Source organism: Mustela nigripes, chromosome 5 (assembly GCF_022355385.1).
Source record: "Mustela nigripes isolate SB6536 chromosome 5, MUSNIG.SB6536, whole genome shotgun sequence".
In the NCBI taxonomy this organism is placed as follows: domain Eukaryota; kingdom Metazoa; phylum Chordata; class Mammalia; order Carnivora; family Mustelidae; genus Mustela; species Mustela nigripes.
Genome location: NC_081561.1, coordinates 23087840 through 23107257, shown reverse-complemented (window position 1 = coordinate 23107257; position 19418 = coordinate 23087840). Strand labels below are relative to the sequence as shown.

The 19418-nt window shown below is 47.6% G+C and overlaps 2 protein-coding genes across 7 annotated transcripts in view; both read left to right on the top strand.

Annotated features, from left to right (window-relative positions):
- The window catches only part of RIPOR2 (RHO family interacting cell polarization regulator 2), a 275758-nt gene extending 260859 nt beyond the window's left edge, over nt 1-14899 (top strand). For all 6 annotated transcript variants that reach the window (XM_059399570.1, XM_059399569.1, XM_059399567.1 and 3 more), the window contains 4 exons: nt 2628-2830; nt 7268-7351; nt 8380-8470; nt 13041-14899. In XM_059399570.1, the coding sequence (XP_059255553.1) occupies nt 2628-2830; nt 7268-7351; nt 8380-8470; nt 13041-13141 (479 nt within the window). In that variant the 3' untranslated portion in view covers nt 13142-14899. The remainder of the gene's footprint in view (nt 1-2627; nt 2831-7267; nt 7352-8379; nt 8471-13040) is intronic.
- Nucleotides 14900-16065: 1166 nt separating this feature from the next.
- Nucleotides 16066-18767, top strand: ARMH2 (armadillo like helical domain containing 2). The gene is made up of 2 exons (XM_059398946.1): nt 16066-16857; nt 18268-18767. The coding sequence occupies exons 1-2, from the start codon at nt 16530-16532 to the stop codon at nt 18693-18695; spliced, it is 756 nt and encodes a 251-aa protein (XP_059254929.1). The 5' UTR covers nt 16066-16529; the 3' UTR covers nt 18696-18767.
- The last annotated feature ends 651 nt before the right edge of the window (nt 18768-19418 follow it).

The following is a 19418-nucleotide window of genomic DNA, read 5'->3' as shown; positions in this document are numbered from 1 at the left end:
ACTCAGAGCGTCTCAGTCACCCAGCAGGGGTGTAATGTTGATGGAGAAACTGTTAAATGACTTACCGATGTCATTTCTTTTCTTCAGTAATGTACTGTATTCGCCATTTGTGGGATCAAGCCTACAGTGGGGACTATTTCAGGTTGCCCTTTTGGGTGGTGCTTTTATATTATAAGCAGAAGCGAGATTCACAAGAAGGCAATGGGGGTTGTGCCTGGGTGGCTCGAGTCGGTTAAGCCTCTGCCTTCGGCTCAGGTCATGATCCCAGGGTCCTGGGATCAAGTCGCACATTGGACTCCCTGCTCAGCGGGGAGTCTGTCTGTCTGTCTGTCTGTCCGTCTCTCTCTCTCTCTGCCTCTGCTCCTCCACCCTATTCATTCTCTCTCTCAAATCAATAAAATCTTAAAAAAGAAGAAACAGATAGAGTGGCACGTTGATAAGGAAAGGACAGACGATGGAAACTGAATCTCCAGCTGGGGATCCAAGGAGTCAGACGAACGGCCACCAGCCTAGCAGTGTGGGGCTTCAAGTATTAGAAATAAAATAAGCACCTGCACGGAGGGAAAACTCCTTTAGGAGTGGAGTCAGGACGTGAGGGGCTGGTATTCTGGTTCCCACGTCCATGCTCTGTAAACCCACTGAGGCCTGACAGCGCTGGGGAAAAGGGGTGGGAAGGAGGTACGCTCTTTAGGATCGGATGGGCTGGCACAGCACCGGGCTTAGCTCTTCTCTCTGGAACATCAAACCCTGCACGGACATGTCTGCCCCTGAGGTTTCGTCCCAGGGAGAAGCCTCACATCCTCCTCTACCTGCGGCCACACCAGCCGGAACATGGGAGAGCCTGCGTAGCCCTCGCCACCCGCAGACGCTGGTCCGGAGCTCTGGAAGGAGAGCGGAGGCCGAGACCAGAGGCTCTCACCTTGGGATAGTTGTCATTTCTTCATTCTCAGTTTGCCGTGGTCTTACTAAAGCAGTTTTCTGGGTAAATTTCCAAATTGTGATGATTTCTGATAGAGTAGTATATCCTAGGGTAGTTTTGTTTTGTTTTTTTTTTTTAAGATTATCTATTTATTTATTTGAGAGAGAGAGAAATCACAAGTAGGCAGAGCGGCAGGCAGAGGGAGAGGGGGAAGCAGGCTCTCCACTGAGCAGGGAGCTGGATCCAGGGCTCGATCCTAGGACCCCCAGATCATGACCTGAACTGAAGACAGCCACCTAACTGACTGAGCCACCCAGGCACCCCTAACCTAGGGTTTTTTTGATGTTCTATCTCATGTTATTCTTTGAAACTTCTTTAAGTTTTGTAGCACCCCTGCCTTTGGAAGCATACTAATATGGTTGACGATTGTTGAACAGTAAGATCGTTTTCCATTGTTTGGTTGTTATACATACTACTGTCTCGAGACCTCCTGCTTGGGTATTTATTTATAAAGCAGTAAAATGACCAAAACATCCCCAGCAGGAAAAAGGAAATTAAAAGAAAAAAAATCTCCAAAATTCACTCTTGTCCACAGTAGAGAGGATGCCATTCTACCGATGAAACATGGATATTAGGTTATATTTTCCCATCTGCACTGATGAGACATGCTCTCACCCTAATGTTTGTGTGGCTAATTGAGACCCATGCTGGATTCCTCGTCAGGGATTGGAATATATTCCTCAGTCCTGGAACGTGGTCAGCGTGTCCACACAGGACTCAGAATTTTAGATTTTTATCATGCCTTCTCCATATTCCAACCAACCGACTGGATTTCTCCTAGTTGGCTGCCTCTCTGCCCAAGTGCTGACAGAGAGAACGGATAGCTGAGGTCACTCGGGGTGAGGGCCTTGCTATACGGGTAAGACTAGAAGAGGAACAGCAGCGTTTGCTATCATCAGGAAGACTGGACAAAGTGTGTGCTTGTATTTTCTTTGCTCTCTATTTTTACGTTGGACTATTCATCTGCCCATTATTTCAGTCTGGCCATACGAGACGGAGGTCCACCTTCATACCCTCGTATGGTTTGCTGTTTGCCTTCATATAGTTATTTGAGTGATGTAATAGTTCAAATATTAGTGAAAATGTTCACTCATGAGTGAAAATAATAATTTCTCACTATTTGGAAACATCACCTTTGTTATGGGCTCATTTTTCATACTTGAGCCTTTGATCGTATATATACCTGAGTCGTATTTATATGTTTAGTGAGTTTGTTACCCTATGGTCAGATGATGAACTCTGCTTTCTTTTAAAAAAAAAAAATATATATATATTTAAATTCAATTAATTAACACACAGCGTATTATTAGTTTCAGAGGGAGAATTCAGTGATTCATCAGTGGCGTGTAACACCCAGTGCTCATCCCATGGCGTGCCTTCCTTCCTGCCCATCCCCCGCCCTGTTACCCCATTCACCCCCGCCCCTCCAGCAACCCTCAGTTTGTTTCCTGTGATCAAATAAGAGTCTCTCTAATTTGTCTCCCTCTCTGATTCCATCTTCTTGTCCCCTCCCTTCCCCTATGATCCTCTGTTTCATTTCTCAAATTCCCCATGTGAGTGAGATCGTGTAATGATTGTCTTTCTCTGATTGACTTACTGCAATGACATGGATGGAACTAGAAAGTTCTGCTTTCTTTTCACTTGCTAGTTTCCTTGATTCAGACTCTGCAATCGCTGAGCGATGAGAAGCTGCTCCAGGCCATACGTGACCTTGCGCCCAGCAGTCTCCCCGCCCAGCAGGAAGTACTCAGGACTTTGGCTCTGCTGCTCACGGGGGACAACGGCCAAGTGAGCCGGGCTGTGATGCTTTACCTGGCCGCAGCCTCCAGAAACGAGCATTTCAGGGAAAAGGTAAAGCCCCAAATCATGGACAGCAAGCCAGAAGCTGGTTTCATTTTCCATCATTTACTATGCATATTTTGCCATCTGTTTTTTTATCAAAATAACTTTCTACTGCCTATTAACAATATATAATTATATATATGTATTATTATATGTAATACTATATAAACTACAAAAATATACTGTAAATATTTGAACATCCATAGGTCCAGGAACTGTTAATAATTTGGCGTATGTTCCTTCTCATTTTTTCCTATGTATCTGCTCACATATATGATTGATTGTTTCTTAAATGAGGTCACACTGTTCTGTTGTGTAACTTAAATGTACTATATCGCGGTGATTTTCCTTATTAGAACATGTTAATCCCCTTCGTCTGGTTTGACGGAGGACTGTGCGTCTCAGGGATACTCCATAATTTATTTTCTCGTTCCATACTGATGGGCATTGGTCGAATTTCCAACTCTGAAAAATGCCACAGTGAGCATACATGCACGCACATTTTAGGAGTGGTCTGGGGCTAAGTCATCATGCTACTGACTCAGAGAACAAGAATATTTGTGATTTTAAAAGCTATAGCTGCACATTGCCAGGGAAGAGGGAGTAGACCTCGTCTGTGGCTTTAACTCCATACCATCCAGGGGTAACAAGCATCTGTAATTCAAACACACGGGGGCCCCGTACAGGCAGCAGCCTTGGTCTTTGGGGAGCCCTTGACAATCTGAATAATTGTTCTCAAAACTAACTCATGGGTGGCTCAGTCGATCAAGCATCTGTCCTTGGCTCAGGTCATGATCTCAGGATCTGGGGATCAAGCCTCGTGTCGGGCTCCTGCTCGGCTCCTCCCTCTCCCTCTGCTGCTCCCCCTGCAGCAGAAATAAAGAAGACTTTATTTTTTTAAGTCTTAAAAAATAAAAAAATAACTCATGTCAATCCTCAGATCAGGTCAAGAAAATTAAACTTGGCCCCTTCTTGTCCTGGGAAAGGTCAAATGTTGAACTCTGAGAAGGGCTTAGCTTTTTTTTTTTTTTTTAAAGTAGGCAGAGAGGCAGGCAGAGAGAGAGAGGAGGAAGCAGGCTCCCCGCTGAGCAGAGAGCCCTCATGCAGGACTCGATCCCAGGACCCTGAGATCAGGACCTGAGCTGAAGGCAGCGGCTTAACCCACTGAGCCACCCAGGCGCCCAGCACTTAGCTTTTCTAAGGCATTAGCTAAGCAAGGGAAGGGCGGGGTGTTTGCATCTCCAGCCCAGCTCTCATCCTTAGGTCTCAGAGTCATTTCTCACGCATGAGCCTCGCTAACTGAAGACGGCTTCGGCGGCACACTCGTCAGGAGGTGTAACTTAGATACCACCTAGAAATGTATGACCCGCCCTCCCCAAGCCTTGAGTTCTTTCCATGTTTTCGCATATGAAGCAACAAAAGTTAGTACGTTAATTCTGTATCACCAGATGTGAAAGGCTAACACCACACACAACTACGGCGGTGAGAGCTGGTGTTTCTGTAAATCTCAGACCTTCGGAAACCTGTAGCCATTGAAACAAACTGAATGTCATATGTAGGTTCATTTTCTATGCTTGTTACCCACCCCAAACCCTGCACCCAGATAAGTGGGAAATCTTTATTCTTCTGTCTGTTGAGATGTTGTTGTTGCTGTAATCATCTAGGACCCAGCCGAGGGGATGCTTACTACGTTGCAAGGTGATGGGGACATCTTGCTTTCCAGGGCGCCTCCTATTTGCTTCCCAGAGCTCTTACCAAGCTGAGTCTCCCAACTGTCATCCTTTCTCGGGCAGCTGTTCAAACTCCCAATGAGCAGGAGGAGGCCGACTTGCTCTCTGAGATCATATGTCTCTGCAAGGCCAAGGGAACGGCCAAATGCTTTCTCGAGTCGGAAAACAGTGTCCACTTCTGCTCAACACTGCTGAGTTTCAGGCCTCCTGCTCCAAGGGACAGTCCAGAAGTCTTATCCAAAGATCCTACTACCAGGGGTGGATTGACCTGGGCCCACATCTAGCACTTGAGCCCTCTGGAAGCATTGTTATAACGCAAACGCACCTAAGAGCAAGGACCATGTAAGCTGTTTGGGGGACTGGTTAAATTTTGGTTTGGTGGTTTAACCTTGGAGGCTCTTGGGCGGGGTACCAGAGGGAAATGGAGGAAGAGAGAGCAGCTTTATGTGCTCACACTTGATGAGAACCTTGCAAAAGCCAAAGTGAAATGAGACATTTAGTATCATTAATTCATAACAACCAAAAACTGGAAATAGTCGAAATGCCCATCAGATGATGAGTACACAGTCGGATCTCTCCTTCCAGTGGGGTCTCATTCAACCTGAAAGGAATAAAATGCTGCCACAGGCTGCCCCACGGATGCACCGCAAAGCTGTGAGGCTGACAGAAGGCACAGGACATAAAAGACCATGTATCATGTGATCGCATTCCCACAAGATGACCAGACCAGACAAATGCACAGAGAGCGAGCGAGAGAGCGAGCAGAGTTGGCTGGAACTCGACGGAGGAGCAACGGGATGGACTGCAGCCGGCACAGCGATAAAGATGATCCAGAACAAGGTCGTGATGATGGCGTCTGAACACACGAGAAACCACCGAGTTACATGCTTGAAAGGGTGTAAATTGTGAATGTGAATCACATCTCCATTTTTTAAGAGTGTGGGATTGTTCTAGAACCGAGGAAACAGGCGGTGTCGAACCCCAGCTGTACGCCGTGCCGTGAGCAAACACACCAGCAGACGGCTGGCGACAGTGTCCGGCTCTTCCATCCAGGCACTGTGGTGTCATCACATCCCATGGCCGTTCATTAAGTAGAAGTCTCAATCTAGGTGCTGAGAATTAAATTTAAAAAACAAAAAAAACAGGGGCACCTGGGTGGCTTAGTCGGTTAAGCATCTGTGTCTTGCTTATGGCTCTGGTCATGATTTCAGGGTCCTGGGATCGAGCCCCACTTCAGGCTCCACACTCAGTGGGGAGTCTGCTGGAGAGTCTGCCTGTTCTCCTCTCTCTGCTCCTCCCCCCTAAAATGAATAAATAACTCCTTAAAAAGACAACCAAAAACCAAAGTCTTCCCCTTCAGGGAGCTTCAGCAGACAGGGAGTCACTGTTGTATCTTTCCCTATAAGCAATTATATGAGTACTCGGATGAGTAGAAGAATAAAAGTCATCCTACAGTTCTGTTTACTTTGTGCCAGGACCTGTTTTCAATTCTTGAGCCATGTCACCACACCAAACATTCACAAAGCCCTGTGAGCGGCCTATTATTCCAACCATTTTGCAGATCAACAGACCAAAGCACAGGAAGTTGAGTAAAATGTCAAAATCCCACATGAGCAAGTGGAGAGGCGTATTGGAAAGATGGCTACTTATAAGCACAGATGTAAGAAATGATATTTAGCTTGATAAGAAGGAAGGAAAATGAGTCCTAGGAGATCAGAGAGAAGATGGTAGAGAGCCGGTCGCATGGTGACTGGTGAAGCAGGGCCTGGTTCTCCAACCAGTTCTAAGATCTTCAGGAACAAGGTCTTTCCAAAGGGGAGCAAAGCTCATGGGGTTCCCTGTGCAGAGAACGGCCGCCGGGCACATCTGGGAGCGTGGCAGGAACAGCAAGCAGCTGGGGGTGGGGAGCCGACTTCCTAGGATCTGGAAAAATCCAGAAGGAGGCAGGCGTTCCACATCAGTGCTGGGCACAAATGAAGAAGGGGAGGCCTCTGCTCTTCTGAGAGAGGAGCTGCTGGGTGCACTCCTGAAGGACACCACGCATGCTTGAAGAAGGGGTCCCTTGTCGTCCGGTGCTGGAAGCAGACATGGGTGGGTGGTGATCCAGGCACGAAATCAAGACCTTGACGAGACATGTGGCCGCGGGAAATAGATGTAGGAAAAGTAAGACATTGAGAACGACGTGAGCTCGGTTAAAACAAGAACTCATCTTTACATTGAGACTCGTGAGGCAGACTCCCATCACGCCACGTCCTGCCTGCTCCGCTCCTCCGTCCTGCTGGAATGTCCCCTTCCCCCTGAGCTTCCCAGCTGACATCTGACCCTTCTTGGCCCAGTCCACACATCCCTTTCCTGAATCTGCCCTGGGAAGTGTAGAAGGTGACTGTCTTCCCCGGATCTCCCCTGGCCTGGTGCAGCTTTCCACGGGGCCAACACATTTCTTCTCTCCTTCCTTGTAAACCCTCCTAGCACTTTCCCTAGGCCTCAGGGTCCCTGGAAAGCTGCAAATGTAACTTCGGATCTTCCAACTTCAGATTCCCAGGATCAGTGACCTGGTAAAATATAAGCAATTAATGTATTCAATTAAGAGATAGCTCTTTTAATAAACACAAACTTTTATGGCTTTTTTTTTCCCCTGCTCTGAAGGTGGTGTGACCTGTCTTATTTATAGGGATGCCGCTGAAGCTTACAAACGGTGTCCCTCCCTCTGTTTCAGGCCTTGCTCTACTACTGTGAAGTGCTGACCAAGGCAAACCTCCAGCTCCAGAAGGCGGCTTGTCTGGCCCTGAAAAGCCTGCAGGTAAAACCCAGCCTCAGAGCCCCAGCGGGTCAGCTCTGAGCCAGTCCAGGCCAAGGACATGGAGCAGCTCTCTTCCCGTGTTCGGAAGCACGGGTGTTAGCGGCATGTCCGACCTCCTTTGCTGTGTAAACTGTGTATTCGTTTGGGGATATTTTTGTTCACTTTCCTTTTTTCTTTTTTTAATTCTGTATTTGAATTCAGTGTCGTTAACATTGTGCTAGTTTCAGGGGGAGAGCTCAGTGATGTGTCAGTTGTGTGATACCCGCTGCTTATTACATCCGGAGCCCTCCTTCAGGCCCGCCCCCCGGTTACCCCATCCCCCACCACCGCCCCCCCAGCAACCCTCAGGTTGTTTCCAGTGATTAAGAGTCTCCTATGGTTTGTCTCCTCTGATTTCGTCTTGTTTGAGTGTTTACAGTCCCGCTTATTAAAAGGCCTGGGAGGGCGGGTCAGGGGCCAGAGCCGCACATGGCTGGGAACCGTGACCTGGTCTGACCAGGGGAGTCCTCACAGAGGAAGTGGTGTCTGAGAGCAATGGGCCAAGTATACGCTTAAGGGCCAGAACCCTGTCTTGTTCATCGCAGAGTCTCCCATGCCTGGCGAACTGCCCGGTTCAGAAAGTGCTGGAAGAATGAGTGATAAACACCCAGACAAGTTCCCCCCCACCGACCTTGGCTCTGCGCCTCTGTTTTGGTCTCTAAGCTAAACATTAGGAATCGTTCCATTAGCGCGGTGTGGGGAGCGGCCGGCACAGCGGAAAGGACTCCCAGGAGCGGGCGCGCCTGGCGAGGCAGGCTAGTCGGTCGGCTTCCCCACGGCCGAGTCCTCTGGGAAATGGGGGACTTAGCGGATGGTGGGGGCTTCGTGCCAGGAAGGTCAGGTACTGCGCATCCAAGGAGACTGGCTGGGGCTCCCTGAGTGACATGGCCCTACTGTCCCCTCGAGCTGCGGGGCACTGCGCGCTCTGGGAGCCCGGTCACAGTCGCCAGCCCTGTCAGCCCTGCCGCACCACCTTCTTCTCCCTGCAGGCCACTGAAAGCATTAGACTGCTGCTGACGTTGTGTCAGTCCGCCACCGAAGAGATCAGAGACGTGGCCTCAGAGACCCTCTTGTCCCTCGGTGAGTTCTTTTTACCCACTTGTTTCCTTTCGGCGCTCTCGGAGGGAAGTGGCAGGAAAGCCTCCGTGGGCACTGTTTGAGCGGTTTCCCTTTGTGGGCTCTCTGCTCACACTCACACACAGCGTATGTCATGCACACAGGGTATGTCACACTCGCACACACAAGGTACATCACACATGCGGGGTGTGTGACACATGGGGTACGTGACACACACAGGGCATGTGACACACCTGGGGTATGAGGATCTGGTCAACGTCCATGTTGCTTCAATGGCCCGTTCTCACCATCTGGCTGTTGAGGGGGAGGGTCGCTCTTTGGAGCCCTTCTAGATGGATCCGGGTGTGCACTATCTGGCGCCGTGAGGTGGGGGCAGTAGTCAGGGATGCTGCCGGGGCGGCAGGGCTGGCACTCGCGGGGCAGGGGGGCCCTGAGGGGCCAACATTGCGGGGCTGTGCCCCCAGGAACGCTGCACCCCCTGCTTCCAGGGCCTCACCCTGGCTCTCCGACGACCCCCTGGTTGCCCCCTGGGCCAACGCCCACATGAACCCTGACACCAGGAAGTGAAGTGTTTCTTCCGTTCTGGAATACCCAGATAAATCTCCCCCTTCGCATCACTTGGGAAAGCGTCCCGCCTACCGAGCTGCATACGTTTACTCCTGCTGCGCGGCGCCGAGGGTGGAGAGAAGCTTTCTTACTCCTGCCCCCAGAGAGACTTGTTGTTTGAATCCTACACCTGTTCTTAATGTGTAAATACCAGACTCCCGAAAGTCCTCAAATCTAATCCGGGTGATAATACTCGTTGGAAAAGAGCCACTCTGGCTTGACTAGAGTAGCTTAATAGCATAAGGGAGACTCTCCGGGCCTTTATGATGACCGTGAGAACCCGTCCATTGTGAGGTGTCCTTTCTTACAGCTACTGGGGTAGTAACACTTCCTTCTGCTATTGAATATGTCGCCTGCTGCGCAGAAATCCCAGCCAGCGTCTGTTTTAAAGGATGAGACAGTTATTCCTTATGGCAGTCTTAGGCATACAGATTATTTAATTCCCTAAAAATGTGCCCAGGGTGTTATTAGTTCGAGGTTCCTTTATCCCTTCATGCTCTGAAACCACGATGCAGGTAAGCCCGACGTTAGTGACGCAGAGCCAGCAGAGCCCCTCAGTCCAGTGCCAGAGGAAGAAGCCGGTTCCTGCCGGGTGTGCCCCGACACTCCCCTTCAGCTGCACCCCCAGCAGTATCTCCAATTATTATTAAATAATTTAGTTATTTATTTCACAGAGAGAGAGGCAGAGAGAGAGAGAAAGCACGAGCAGGGGGAGGTGCAGAGGGAGAGACTAAGTAAGGAGCCTGATGTGGGTGGGGCTCGATCCTGGGACCCTGGGATTATGACCTGAGCCTTTGGCAGACGATTAACCAACTGAGCCCCCCAGGCGCCCCTTCACCTTGGCTTTTCACCTGCGTGGGTCCCCCAGTCCCTGGGCCCCCTCACACCACCAGCTAGTGGGGTCCTCGACTCCAGCTGCGCATTCGAACCACCAGGGAAACTTGAAGATAGACCCAGGTCTGGCCTCTGCTTCCAAAGATGCTGTTTCCACTGGCCTCGGCCCTGGGACTATTACAAGCCTCCAGATGATTCTAATTTACGTAACAAGTTTGAACTCAACACTCTGAATCGCCTTTGATACAGAAATCGAGTCTCACACAGATGGCTGAATCAGTAATTGTGCCCACCAGCTCCCCCTGCGATAATGGGGCTGTCCCAGTACTCACATGCGGCTGGGGCATTTCCGTGGGACTACTGTGAATGGGGAACTGAAGTTTAATTTTATTTAATTTTGAGTAGTGACTGTTTACATTTGCACAGTCACAGGAGACTGGTCGCCGCCATGTTGGGCAGAACAGTTTCCCCATTAGCTGTGGACATTCCGTTGCGTCCGGGCTGGATCTCAGTCCGGTTTGGACCACACTGCCTGACGCCCCAGAGTGCCGGCCCTCTCTCCTTCAACATCCTACCTGCTTCACAGGGTTGTTAAAAGACCAGAGGAGGGGGCGCCTGGGTGGCTCAGTGGGTTAAAGCCTCTGCCTTCGGCTCAGGTCATGATCCCAGGGTCCTGGGACTGAGCCCCACATCGGGCTCTCTGCTCAGCGGGGAGCCTGCTTCCTCCTCTCTCTCTGCCTGCCTCTCTGCCTACTTGTGATCTCTGTCTGTCAAATAAATAAATAAAATCCTAAAAAAATAAAAAATAAAAAAAATAAGAAAAAAACAGAGGAGAAGCCAGCACAGACCACTGCGCACTGAATGTCCGTGGGGGAAGGTGGCCTGGTAGCCCCAGCCTAGTCGTGTCTCTGCAGTAATGTAGAGGATTTGCTCTGGGCCGGGCACCGCGTTGAGGGATCTGCATGGGTTAGCTCATTTAAACTTTTTTTTTTTTTAAGATTTTATTTGTTTATTTGACAGAGATCACAAGCAGGCAGAGAGGCAGGCAGGGTGGGGTGGGGGAAGCAGGCTCCCCGCTGAGCAGAGAGCCTGATGCGGGGCTGGACCCCAGGACACTGAAGGCAGAGGCTTAACCCACTGAGCCACCCAGGTGCTCCATATTCTGAGATTCTTAATTACGTTGTTTTCTAGGTGCTGTTTAAATGACCAAGAAATTTTTTTATATGTTATATTTTAAAAAGTATTTTATTTGTGAGAGAGAGAGAGAGAGAATATGGGCGGAGGGAGGGCAGAGGAAGAGGGAGAAGCAGGTTCCCAGGACCCAGGAGCCTCTTCCCCCTTCTCCCAGCCCCCTCCCCTCTGGTAACCAGCAGTGTGTTCTCTAGAGTGAAAAGAGTCCGCTTTGGGGGTTTGTCTCTTTTATCCCTTACAGAACAAGCAAGAACTTTTGAGGGAATGCCAGAGACTAAAAGAATGCCAGGGTGTGAGACAGAAGCTCTACGGGCATTTGATGGCCGTAACTTTGCATAATAAATTTCTTCCTGAGAAGTCATACAGAGTATATTTTAAGAGTGTTTAGGGATTTCAGTATGGCTGGTCCTTGACTTCAAAGCTTGAAACCTCTCCTGGACTTTTTGTTTGTTTGTTTACATGACCTAGCTGGCACATCTAAACAGGTCTTTTATAAAAGCCAAAGTTAGGCTTTCACACTTGAGCTGAAGCATCACTCTTTGCAAAGGACCCCTGCTGGGCTCGGTCACTTCCGTCAGTTGTCATCTCAAACAGATGACATTTATTTGCAAATTATTTGAATACTTCCTTCTGATTTTTCTGTATAAAACAATGATTAGGAAATGGGGGGGGCGGTGGAAATCACAGGCAAATAGCAGTAAGAAGCAGGCATCCATGCATTTAATACAAGAGGAACAAAGATGGGGCTGATGAGTTATGCTCAATCACAAGTTCATTGCGAAGAAAAAAAACTTTAAAAGATTCATGAAATTCTGGGAATACATTGATGTTAGTGGGTTTTCGAAAAGGAGTGTAATTATGGGTTTTATAATACACTGTAGTCCCTGGAACCAGAAGCCTCTTGATCAACCAAAAGTTTGTTTTTGCTTTTAGGGGCGGTACCTTTAAGCTTTTCAGTAATACATCAGATGGAAAAGTAGGGATTTGCCTGCATTTCAAAGAACATGGTGAACTCTTCTCTAAGCAAAGGCCACCAATTTTTGGAGATTTCTGTTGACTGTTTCTGCATGCCTTGGCTTTTCGGAGACAAATGTTATTTTTTTCCCCACCTTTTAAATTGCTTTGGTATAGAACCCTGTATTTGAAACAAAGTATTTACCCAAAACCCTGATACATAGAACACTGAATACAGCACTTTGCCAGGTGAGACAGAGACCTTAACAGAGGGCCTGAGTTGGGCCCATTCCTACCATGCTCCTCCCACAGCGGCACCCACCCCAGATACCTTGGCCAACTAACCCTATTTAAGAAAGGGCAAATATCTGGCCAGTTCCTAGTTTGCTCATGGATATACTACAGTTTAGAAGAGTTCAGTTCTTTCCCTAGAGTCCCACAGAGTCTAGGTGGGTCCGGATTCCATCACAGTGCCTCCCAGGTCTGGGAGTCCATAGGTGAGCTGGGCCTTGATGTGCTCCTCCATAAAATGGGAGCATCTGCACTTCTCCCTCATGGAGGCCGTGGGAGGATGAAATGAGCAATGAGCTAACCCATTCTCTCTCAGTCTGTCAAATGAACAAATAAAATCTTAAAAAAAAAAAAAAAAAAAGAAGGGAGGCTCAGTGGGTTAAGCCTCTGCCTTCAGCTCGGGTCGTGATCTCGGGGTCCTGGGATCGAGCCCCGCGTCGGGCTCTCTGCTCAGCGGGGAGCCTGCTTCCTCCTCTCTTTAAATCTTTAGATCTTTAAAAAAAAAACTTTAAATCTTTAAAAAAAAAAAAGAAAGAAAGAAAAGAAAAGATTCTCAGAAGATGGTTTCCTTACCTAAAGTTAACATTAGCGAAATAACATTAGCGATCCATTTCCAAACACCTGGTTTCATTATCCTTCAGTGATGAATAAGAAAGTTACCTTCCAGCTGCCATTTGTTTTGATGTTCTGTGTGCAGGAGAAGACGGGCGGCTGGCGTATGAGCAGCTAGACAAATTCCCTCGAGACGGTGTTCCCGGTGGAGGACGCCATGGGACCGAAGTCGCTACGGCTTTTTAAGGAACTGTCCCCCACAGCTGTCTTCCTGAGCGGCCCTGTTCATCAAGCTGGTGCTGGGATCGAGCTGGAAGGCTTACGACTTGAAGCGAGATCTGCTGAGGTTGTCTGGAAATTCACAGGTGATAGATGGAATTCAAAATCGAGTTTCCCAGGACCCAGCTGCCTTTCCTTCGGCCAGGCGAATCCGGCTGTGTATTGCTCTGTAGATTATACTGTCCGTTGCGTCTGACCATACTTAGTAGAAGAGTCCATTTATCTCATACGTATGGATCTTTAAAACAGCCATCTTTGTACTTTCTTGGAAGTTCTTCTAGCAGCCTAAAATAGTCACGTGATGCTTTGATGACTGTCCTACGCCTTGCAGTTTTTCTCTGTCGTGTTCTCAGGGTTGAGTGGCCCCGTTAGCTACCTAATTTCACCTTCATGCAAAGCACAAAAATAGAATTTCTTCAAATAAAAGTTTGCCTGCAGAACTTGGTAAAAGGGACACATTGTAAGAAGTTAATGTTTCTTTTCATTTCATTTTCCTCAAGCCTCCACTACTTCTTTTGTTTCTTTCCTCCATCCTGAAAATCCCCAAAGCATGTTTCCATGATGGTTAAAAGACAGGTGGATGACGAAGACCTACCTTATAAAGATTATACCCGTACTCCTTAAAAAAACATTCAAAGTTTAAGCTTTTTAAAACAAGAGCCATTTTCTTTTTACAATACTTTTACAACAGAGATATTTTGCTGCTACGACCAAACGAAACCAAAAGTCATGGATTCAGAAAGCTGTGATGCTGTTTCCAGTAGAAGAATTTGGAAAATGGAGGACTCTTAATGGGGTGAGGGCAGAGGATGATCCAAACCATCCTTGCTTCTGCAGGAATTGCCATGAGATTAAGAAGAAGAATGCCCTGAGGGACCGTCACTGGCCCCAGAGAAATCCTTCATCCCTGGGTGGGATCTCTTGGCCAAATCATTAAAATAATAGCTTCCTTTATTGCTTCCCTATCAGGGTAGCAAGCCCACTTAATAAAGGACAAGACCACTCAGTAGCTTTTCTTCCTCTTAAGAGTAGACAAGAAGGGATATGCCAAGATCTCAAAATAATATGTGTGAGTGTTATTTAAACTGTGCAGTATCAACCGTATTCTGGACGTGTTTGTATAAAATATCATTGAGGTGTCGTTTTAAATATTTACATTTTAGCAAGACCTTTAAAAGCAACTCATATTCCATTTTAAAGTAAAAATTGTCGTGGTGTCTGGCTGACTCAGTTGGTAGAGCACATGACTCTTGATCCCAGAGTCATGAGTTCGAGCCCCACATTGGGTGTAGAGCTTACTTAACATTTAAAAAAAAAAAAAAAAGTAAAAATTGTTTGCCAGGCTTCCTGGCAAATAGTTCTTTCAACTGTGAAGTTATAATGTGTGTATATATTTGTATATTTATAAATATTATATATACATATATCTTTCATCTTAAAGGTACACTGTACAGTCTACAGTTAGTATATATAGTCTATAGTCTATGTTAAATGTTGAAATGATTCTTTTTATAGAAATTCAAATCACAATGTTACAGAGTTTTTTGTTTGGTTTGTTGGGTATTTTTTTCTAATTTTTTGAATATTGCATGAGTAATTCCATATCTTTTGTATTCATTTCTGCATTTTATTTTTGCTCGAAGGGGTGCTTTTAGTTTTGTGGCATTTGTACCCATCACTCTTTCAATCATGTAAGTTAAAATAAAAATTATTTTTGAATTATTAGTCTCACGTGCTGAGTCTGTTCTGTTTTTCCCATGCTCTCCTTACACCGGCATGGCCACAACACCGTACACCTCATGCTCAACCTGTGTTTATCCTTATCTTGAAATTCCTTCACTTTTAAACGAGGATCATAATATTTCCCTCTCAGATTTGTTGTAAAGCTAGTGGAAGAAAAAAGAGCTGTGTTTCTGAATTGTGTTATGTCTGAGCAGAGACGTGAGCCCCCAGAGGATGAAGGAGCCTTCATTCATGAGTGTTCCTAGCTGGAGCCCCACCAGCATCCTCACAGACGGGCCCCTCAAATGCAGCTGTGAGCGTAAGTATCCACCGAATGACATTAAATACCAGTGATCGCTTTTACTGAGTCAGCAGAAAACCAGAGGAAGGGAGCAGCAGCAGGCTTGGAGAGGAGGACCAGGAAGTCTGACCTGGACACGCTGTATTGGAGAAGCCTCACAGACAACTAGATGGCGGTCAGGTTGGTGACTGACTGTGTTTGGAGTTCAGGTGAGAAATCCAGTTAGAACTGGGGGGCGGGGGTGCCGCTGGCTGGCTTGGTTGGTGGAACGTGTGACTCTTGATCTCGGGGTCTTGAGTTGGAGGCCCATGCTGGCTGTGGAGATACTTCAAGAGAAAATGTTTGAGACAGATATATATATATATATTAAATTGGGAGTTTTCGGCATATGGATGGCACTGGAAAGCCGTGAAAACTGGCTTATTTTATCTGGGAAGTATAGATCGAAACAAAGAAGAGCCTACAAGGCCTGAGCCTTGGGACAGTCTGCTATTAGAGGTCATAGAGGTGGAACCAGCAAAAGAAAATGGAAGGTGGCAAGCAGGAGAAAAATCGAGTATGACAGCTTAGAAGTTAGGCGAAAAAAGCTTCTCAAGGAATAAGTATCTAATGCCGAAGACTGAGAATTGGATTCCACAGAACGAAGATCGTCAGCGAGGCTGACAAACAATCCCAGTAGATTCATGGGCTGGAAATCTCTCTGAGAACTACATCCAAGAGAGGACGGAAGGATATTTGAAATGGTGACTGTGACACCTCTTTGAAGAGTTTTCATAGTAAGGGGGGCAGAGCAATAACTCGGTGGAGGGGTTCTATGAGGTCAAGAAAGTGTTTTGTGTTGTTTTTTTTTTTTTTTTTTTCTTTTTGAAATGAGAAAACGTAACAGCCTGCTTGTTGATGAAGCAAATGATACAGTCACAGCAGGAAAATTAGTTCAGGCAAGAGAAGGGCCACAGAGCCATCTCCCTGAGCGGGCCAAGGGGTGGCTGAAGTGTGCTGCGTGACCGGATCGATAGAGGACACTGGGAATGTGGAGAAAAGGTCGGATTACGTGACAAATAAACGGAACAGGGATAGTCCTACGGGAGGAGGTTCAGTGCACACAGGCCAGCTCCTAGCAGGCGCTGCCCAAGCAGAGGTGCCCAGGCAGGAATGCGCCTCGTGTGTGTAAGGAGAAACCAGTGTGGTCGAAGCTGATGTGCTACACACCAGAGAAGTGAAGGAAACTCGGTTTAGCGGAAATCGTAGAGCGCCTTCGATGCCAGCCTGAAGAATCAAGGCGCCCCTGCTTCCCCCGGCTTGGTGTGTCCCATTCTCCCGGGTTGCTAAGTGATGTGTTCCAGAGTTCTTGACTCTGAACTTCAGCTACTGCCCGCCACAGGCCCTTTTCACGCCATGGCTAACACCCGTGCTTATGTGCAATGCTGGATGTGGATTTGCCACTATTTTGTGGGGCTGTATCGGCGCCTGAAGAAGTTCTGGAATGTCACCGTTAACCACTTTTTCATGAAGGAGAAGGAGAAAGAAGATGTTCCTTCAGTTGAGAGTATTTTTCACAAAGAAAAAATTGTGTTGCTTGGCCATTTATTAAAGAATGAATCTCTAGCCATTGAGAAGAGAGCTCAAGCTGCATATAGAATCGGACTTCTGGCCTTCACAGGTACGGACTGAACCAGCTGGCTAACAGCCCTTCCGAAATCTTTTTGCTTATTATAACACTGTAAGTTAGTGATTTTTTCAGAGCTCTGGTCTTAAGATGCCAGTGACATTTCCTTTGCCTACATTTTTAGTTCTTTGTAGGACCGAAGACATCGACCGATCATTTTCTCCTCGAGGATCTCTTGTTTTGAAAGAGGGAGACCATCAAATAAAGGACAAAGAATTTTCCTACTTTTATTAAGTCTATCAAACTCCATCTAGGGACAGTCAGCCTAGACTGATCTCTTTTTTAACGGGCAAACGAGTTACCTAGATGGAGTTTGATAGACTTCATTTTCCAAATGGTGTCCTTGAGAGAAAACATTTACCTTCTGCAAGGACCGAGGGGTTCCTCGGGGCCAGAATGCATGAGAACCACTGGCATAGAGTGAGAAGGAAGACAGGAGACTCCCATGGGGAGGAAGGGGAAATGGAGCCCACCGCATGAGGCCAGGTGCCTGTTCGCTCTATTCACCCTTTGGGGAAGAGCTGGCTATTTACAAAAGGGCCAGAATTCCTTAACTTGATGTCATGTAGCCTTAGTTATACTGGTGGGAAGCAGGGAAGCGCTTGTGTCCAGGCTTCAGCGGAAGCTTTATCATTGGCTCCAATCTTGGGCCTGTGGGACTGTGGTCGTACCAGTGAGAGAAATCCAAGCCCTGTCACAACTCCCGCCGCCAGAACCTGGCCAATCACGGCAGCTACTCCTCACCGTCTAAACAGTCTTCACCCCATGTTTTCGTGGCTGTATCTTCTTGGGGTTTGAGATTTGAACGAGGGGAATCGGGGGTTCAGGTGTATGATGAACGTAGAGTCTAGGACCAGGTTGGGTCAGAAACCAAAGCAAGGAAAATCTCGTCAGGTCACGTTGGTCCCCATCTTTAAGCGTTGGGCTGAGAGGTGAGAAATCAGAACGGAATAGCAGTGGACGGCAAGTCATGAAGAACCTCTTTCTCTCATCCATCAGATCCTGCTGGTTTTGAAGGGCAGCGTTTGGGTTTTCCTTTTGTTTGCTTGAATACTCTGGTATTTTCCAAGTACTGACGGCAGCGAGTCAGGAAGAAGACCATGAGAGAGCACGGCCGGTTCTGTTCACCTTCAGATACCGACCCCTGCGTGCTTGAATAAGGGAATGAGGGAGCAGCCTTGGGCAGGCAAGGAATTTCCAGCGCTTTGCCCATTTTTTGCTTTCCAACACCCCTTTCCATGTTCACAGCAGCACAGCGGCGGGGGGGGGAGGGGGGGGAAGGAAAGTGCAGATGAGTCCAAGAACCAGTACACAACGAGAAAGCATACGGACGCATCACCACTCAAATGTCCGGAGCTCGTAGATAAACCAAATACTTCTGAAGTGCCAATGCTTGTTTTGCAGGAGGACCAACCGCTGGGAAGTTCGCCACCGAGTACATGAAGGAAGTGGCTCACTTGTTGAGAGATCGTGAGATGCCGCTCAAGGCCAAGGTCTTGCTGCTGCAGAGTGTAGCCTGCTGGTGTTACTTGAACCCCGTGAGCCAGAAAAGAGCCAAACATTTGAAGTTTATTCCCATCCTCACTGAGATTTTTGAGGACAAACTCGACTCCACCGTCAAAAGTGAAATAAACAGCAGCCTCCTGGTTAAATTTTGGACTTGCTACGTGCTCTCCGTCATGACGTGCAATAACCCGTCTTGTATGAAGGAGCTTAGAGACTACAATACCCTGAAATACCACTTGCAAATATTGGCGACCGAGAACTGGGCTGGGTGGCCTGAGAATTTCGCGGAGGTGCTGTATTTCCTAGTTGGTTTTCACAGGAATTAATGTCTCTCGAGGCAGGGGCCCCGTGCAGCTGACTGGGCTGCTGCGGTAGCCTGGAAAGTGGAAATAAATTAATAGAAAGTCGATAGTCTTCTTCGGGGTTTCCTTTTAGGTAGTTAAGAAATTCTGTATAAATCTTCAACAGTTACTGGAAAAACGAAACATATGAAAAGCGCCGCTGGTTAAAAGGACCTCATGAGAATTAGGTTCATAGTATGGGAATTAATTGAAAGTTGAGACGTGTGTACCACTGTTAGGAGCTACAGTATGTTTGGTGGTTATTAGATGACATTAAGCCAAGGCACCTAGAAATGCCGAATCCTAACCAACCCACAGCTCCCCCTCCTGGAGGACACTCTCACCCTGCCCCCCACCCCACCCGTATCTTTTCAGCCCTAATGATTTCGGGTCCCGCTCTCCAGCTGCCGCCCCTTTGGCAGAGAGAGGGTCTTCTCGCTACCAGAACGTGATCTTGTGATCTCGTTGTAGGTGAGGCGGCTGGAAGTTTGGGGGAATTAACACTCCGGAAAAGCAGCCCTCAACTCCTCTGATTGAGCTCCAGATGGAGATGGGGTGCCGTGCCTTCCGACACCTAGACAGGCTCTTGGGTTTTCCTACAAAGATGTGCACCCTCCCTCTCGGTTCTGTTAGGGACTACGTAACGCAAAACCTGCACTTGACTTCGGTGTTCCCCAGGCTCGTGAAAACTTATTGCAAAAAGTAGTG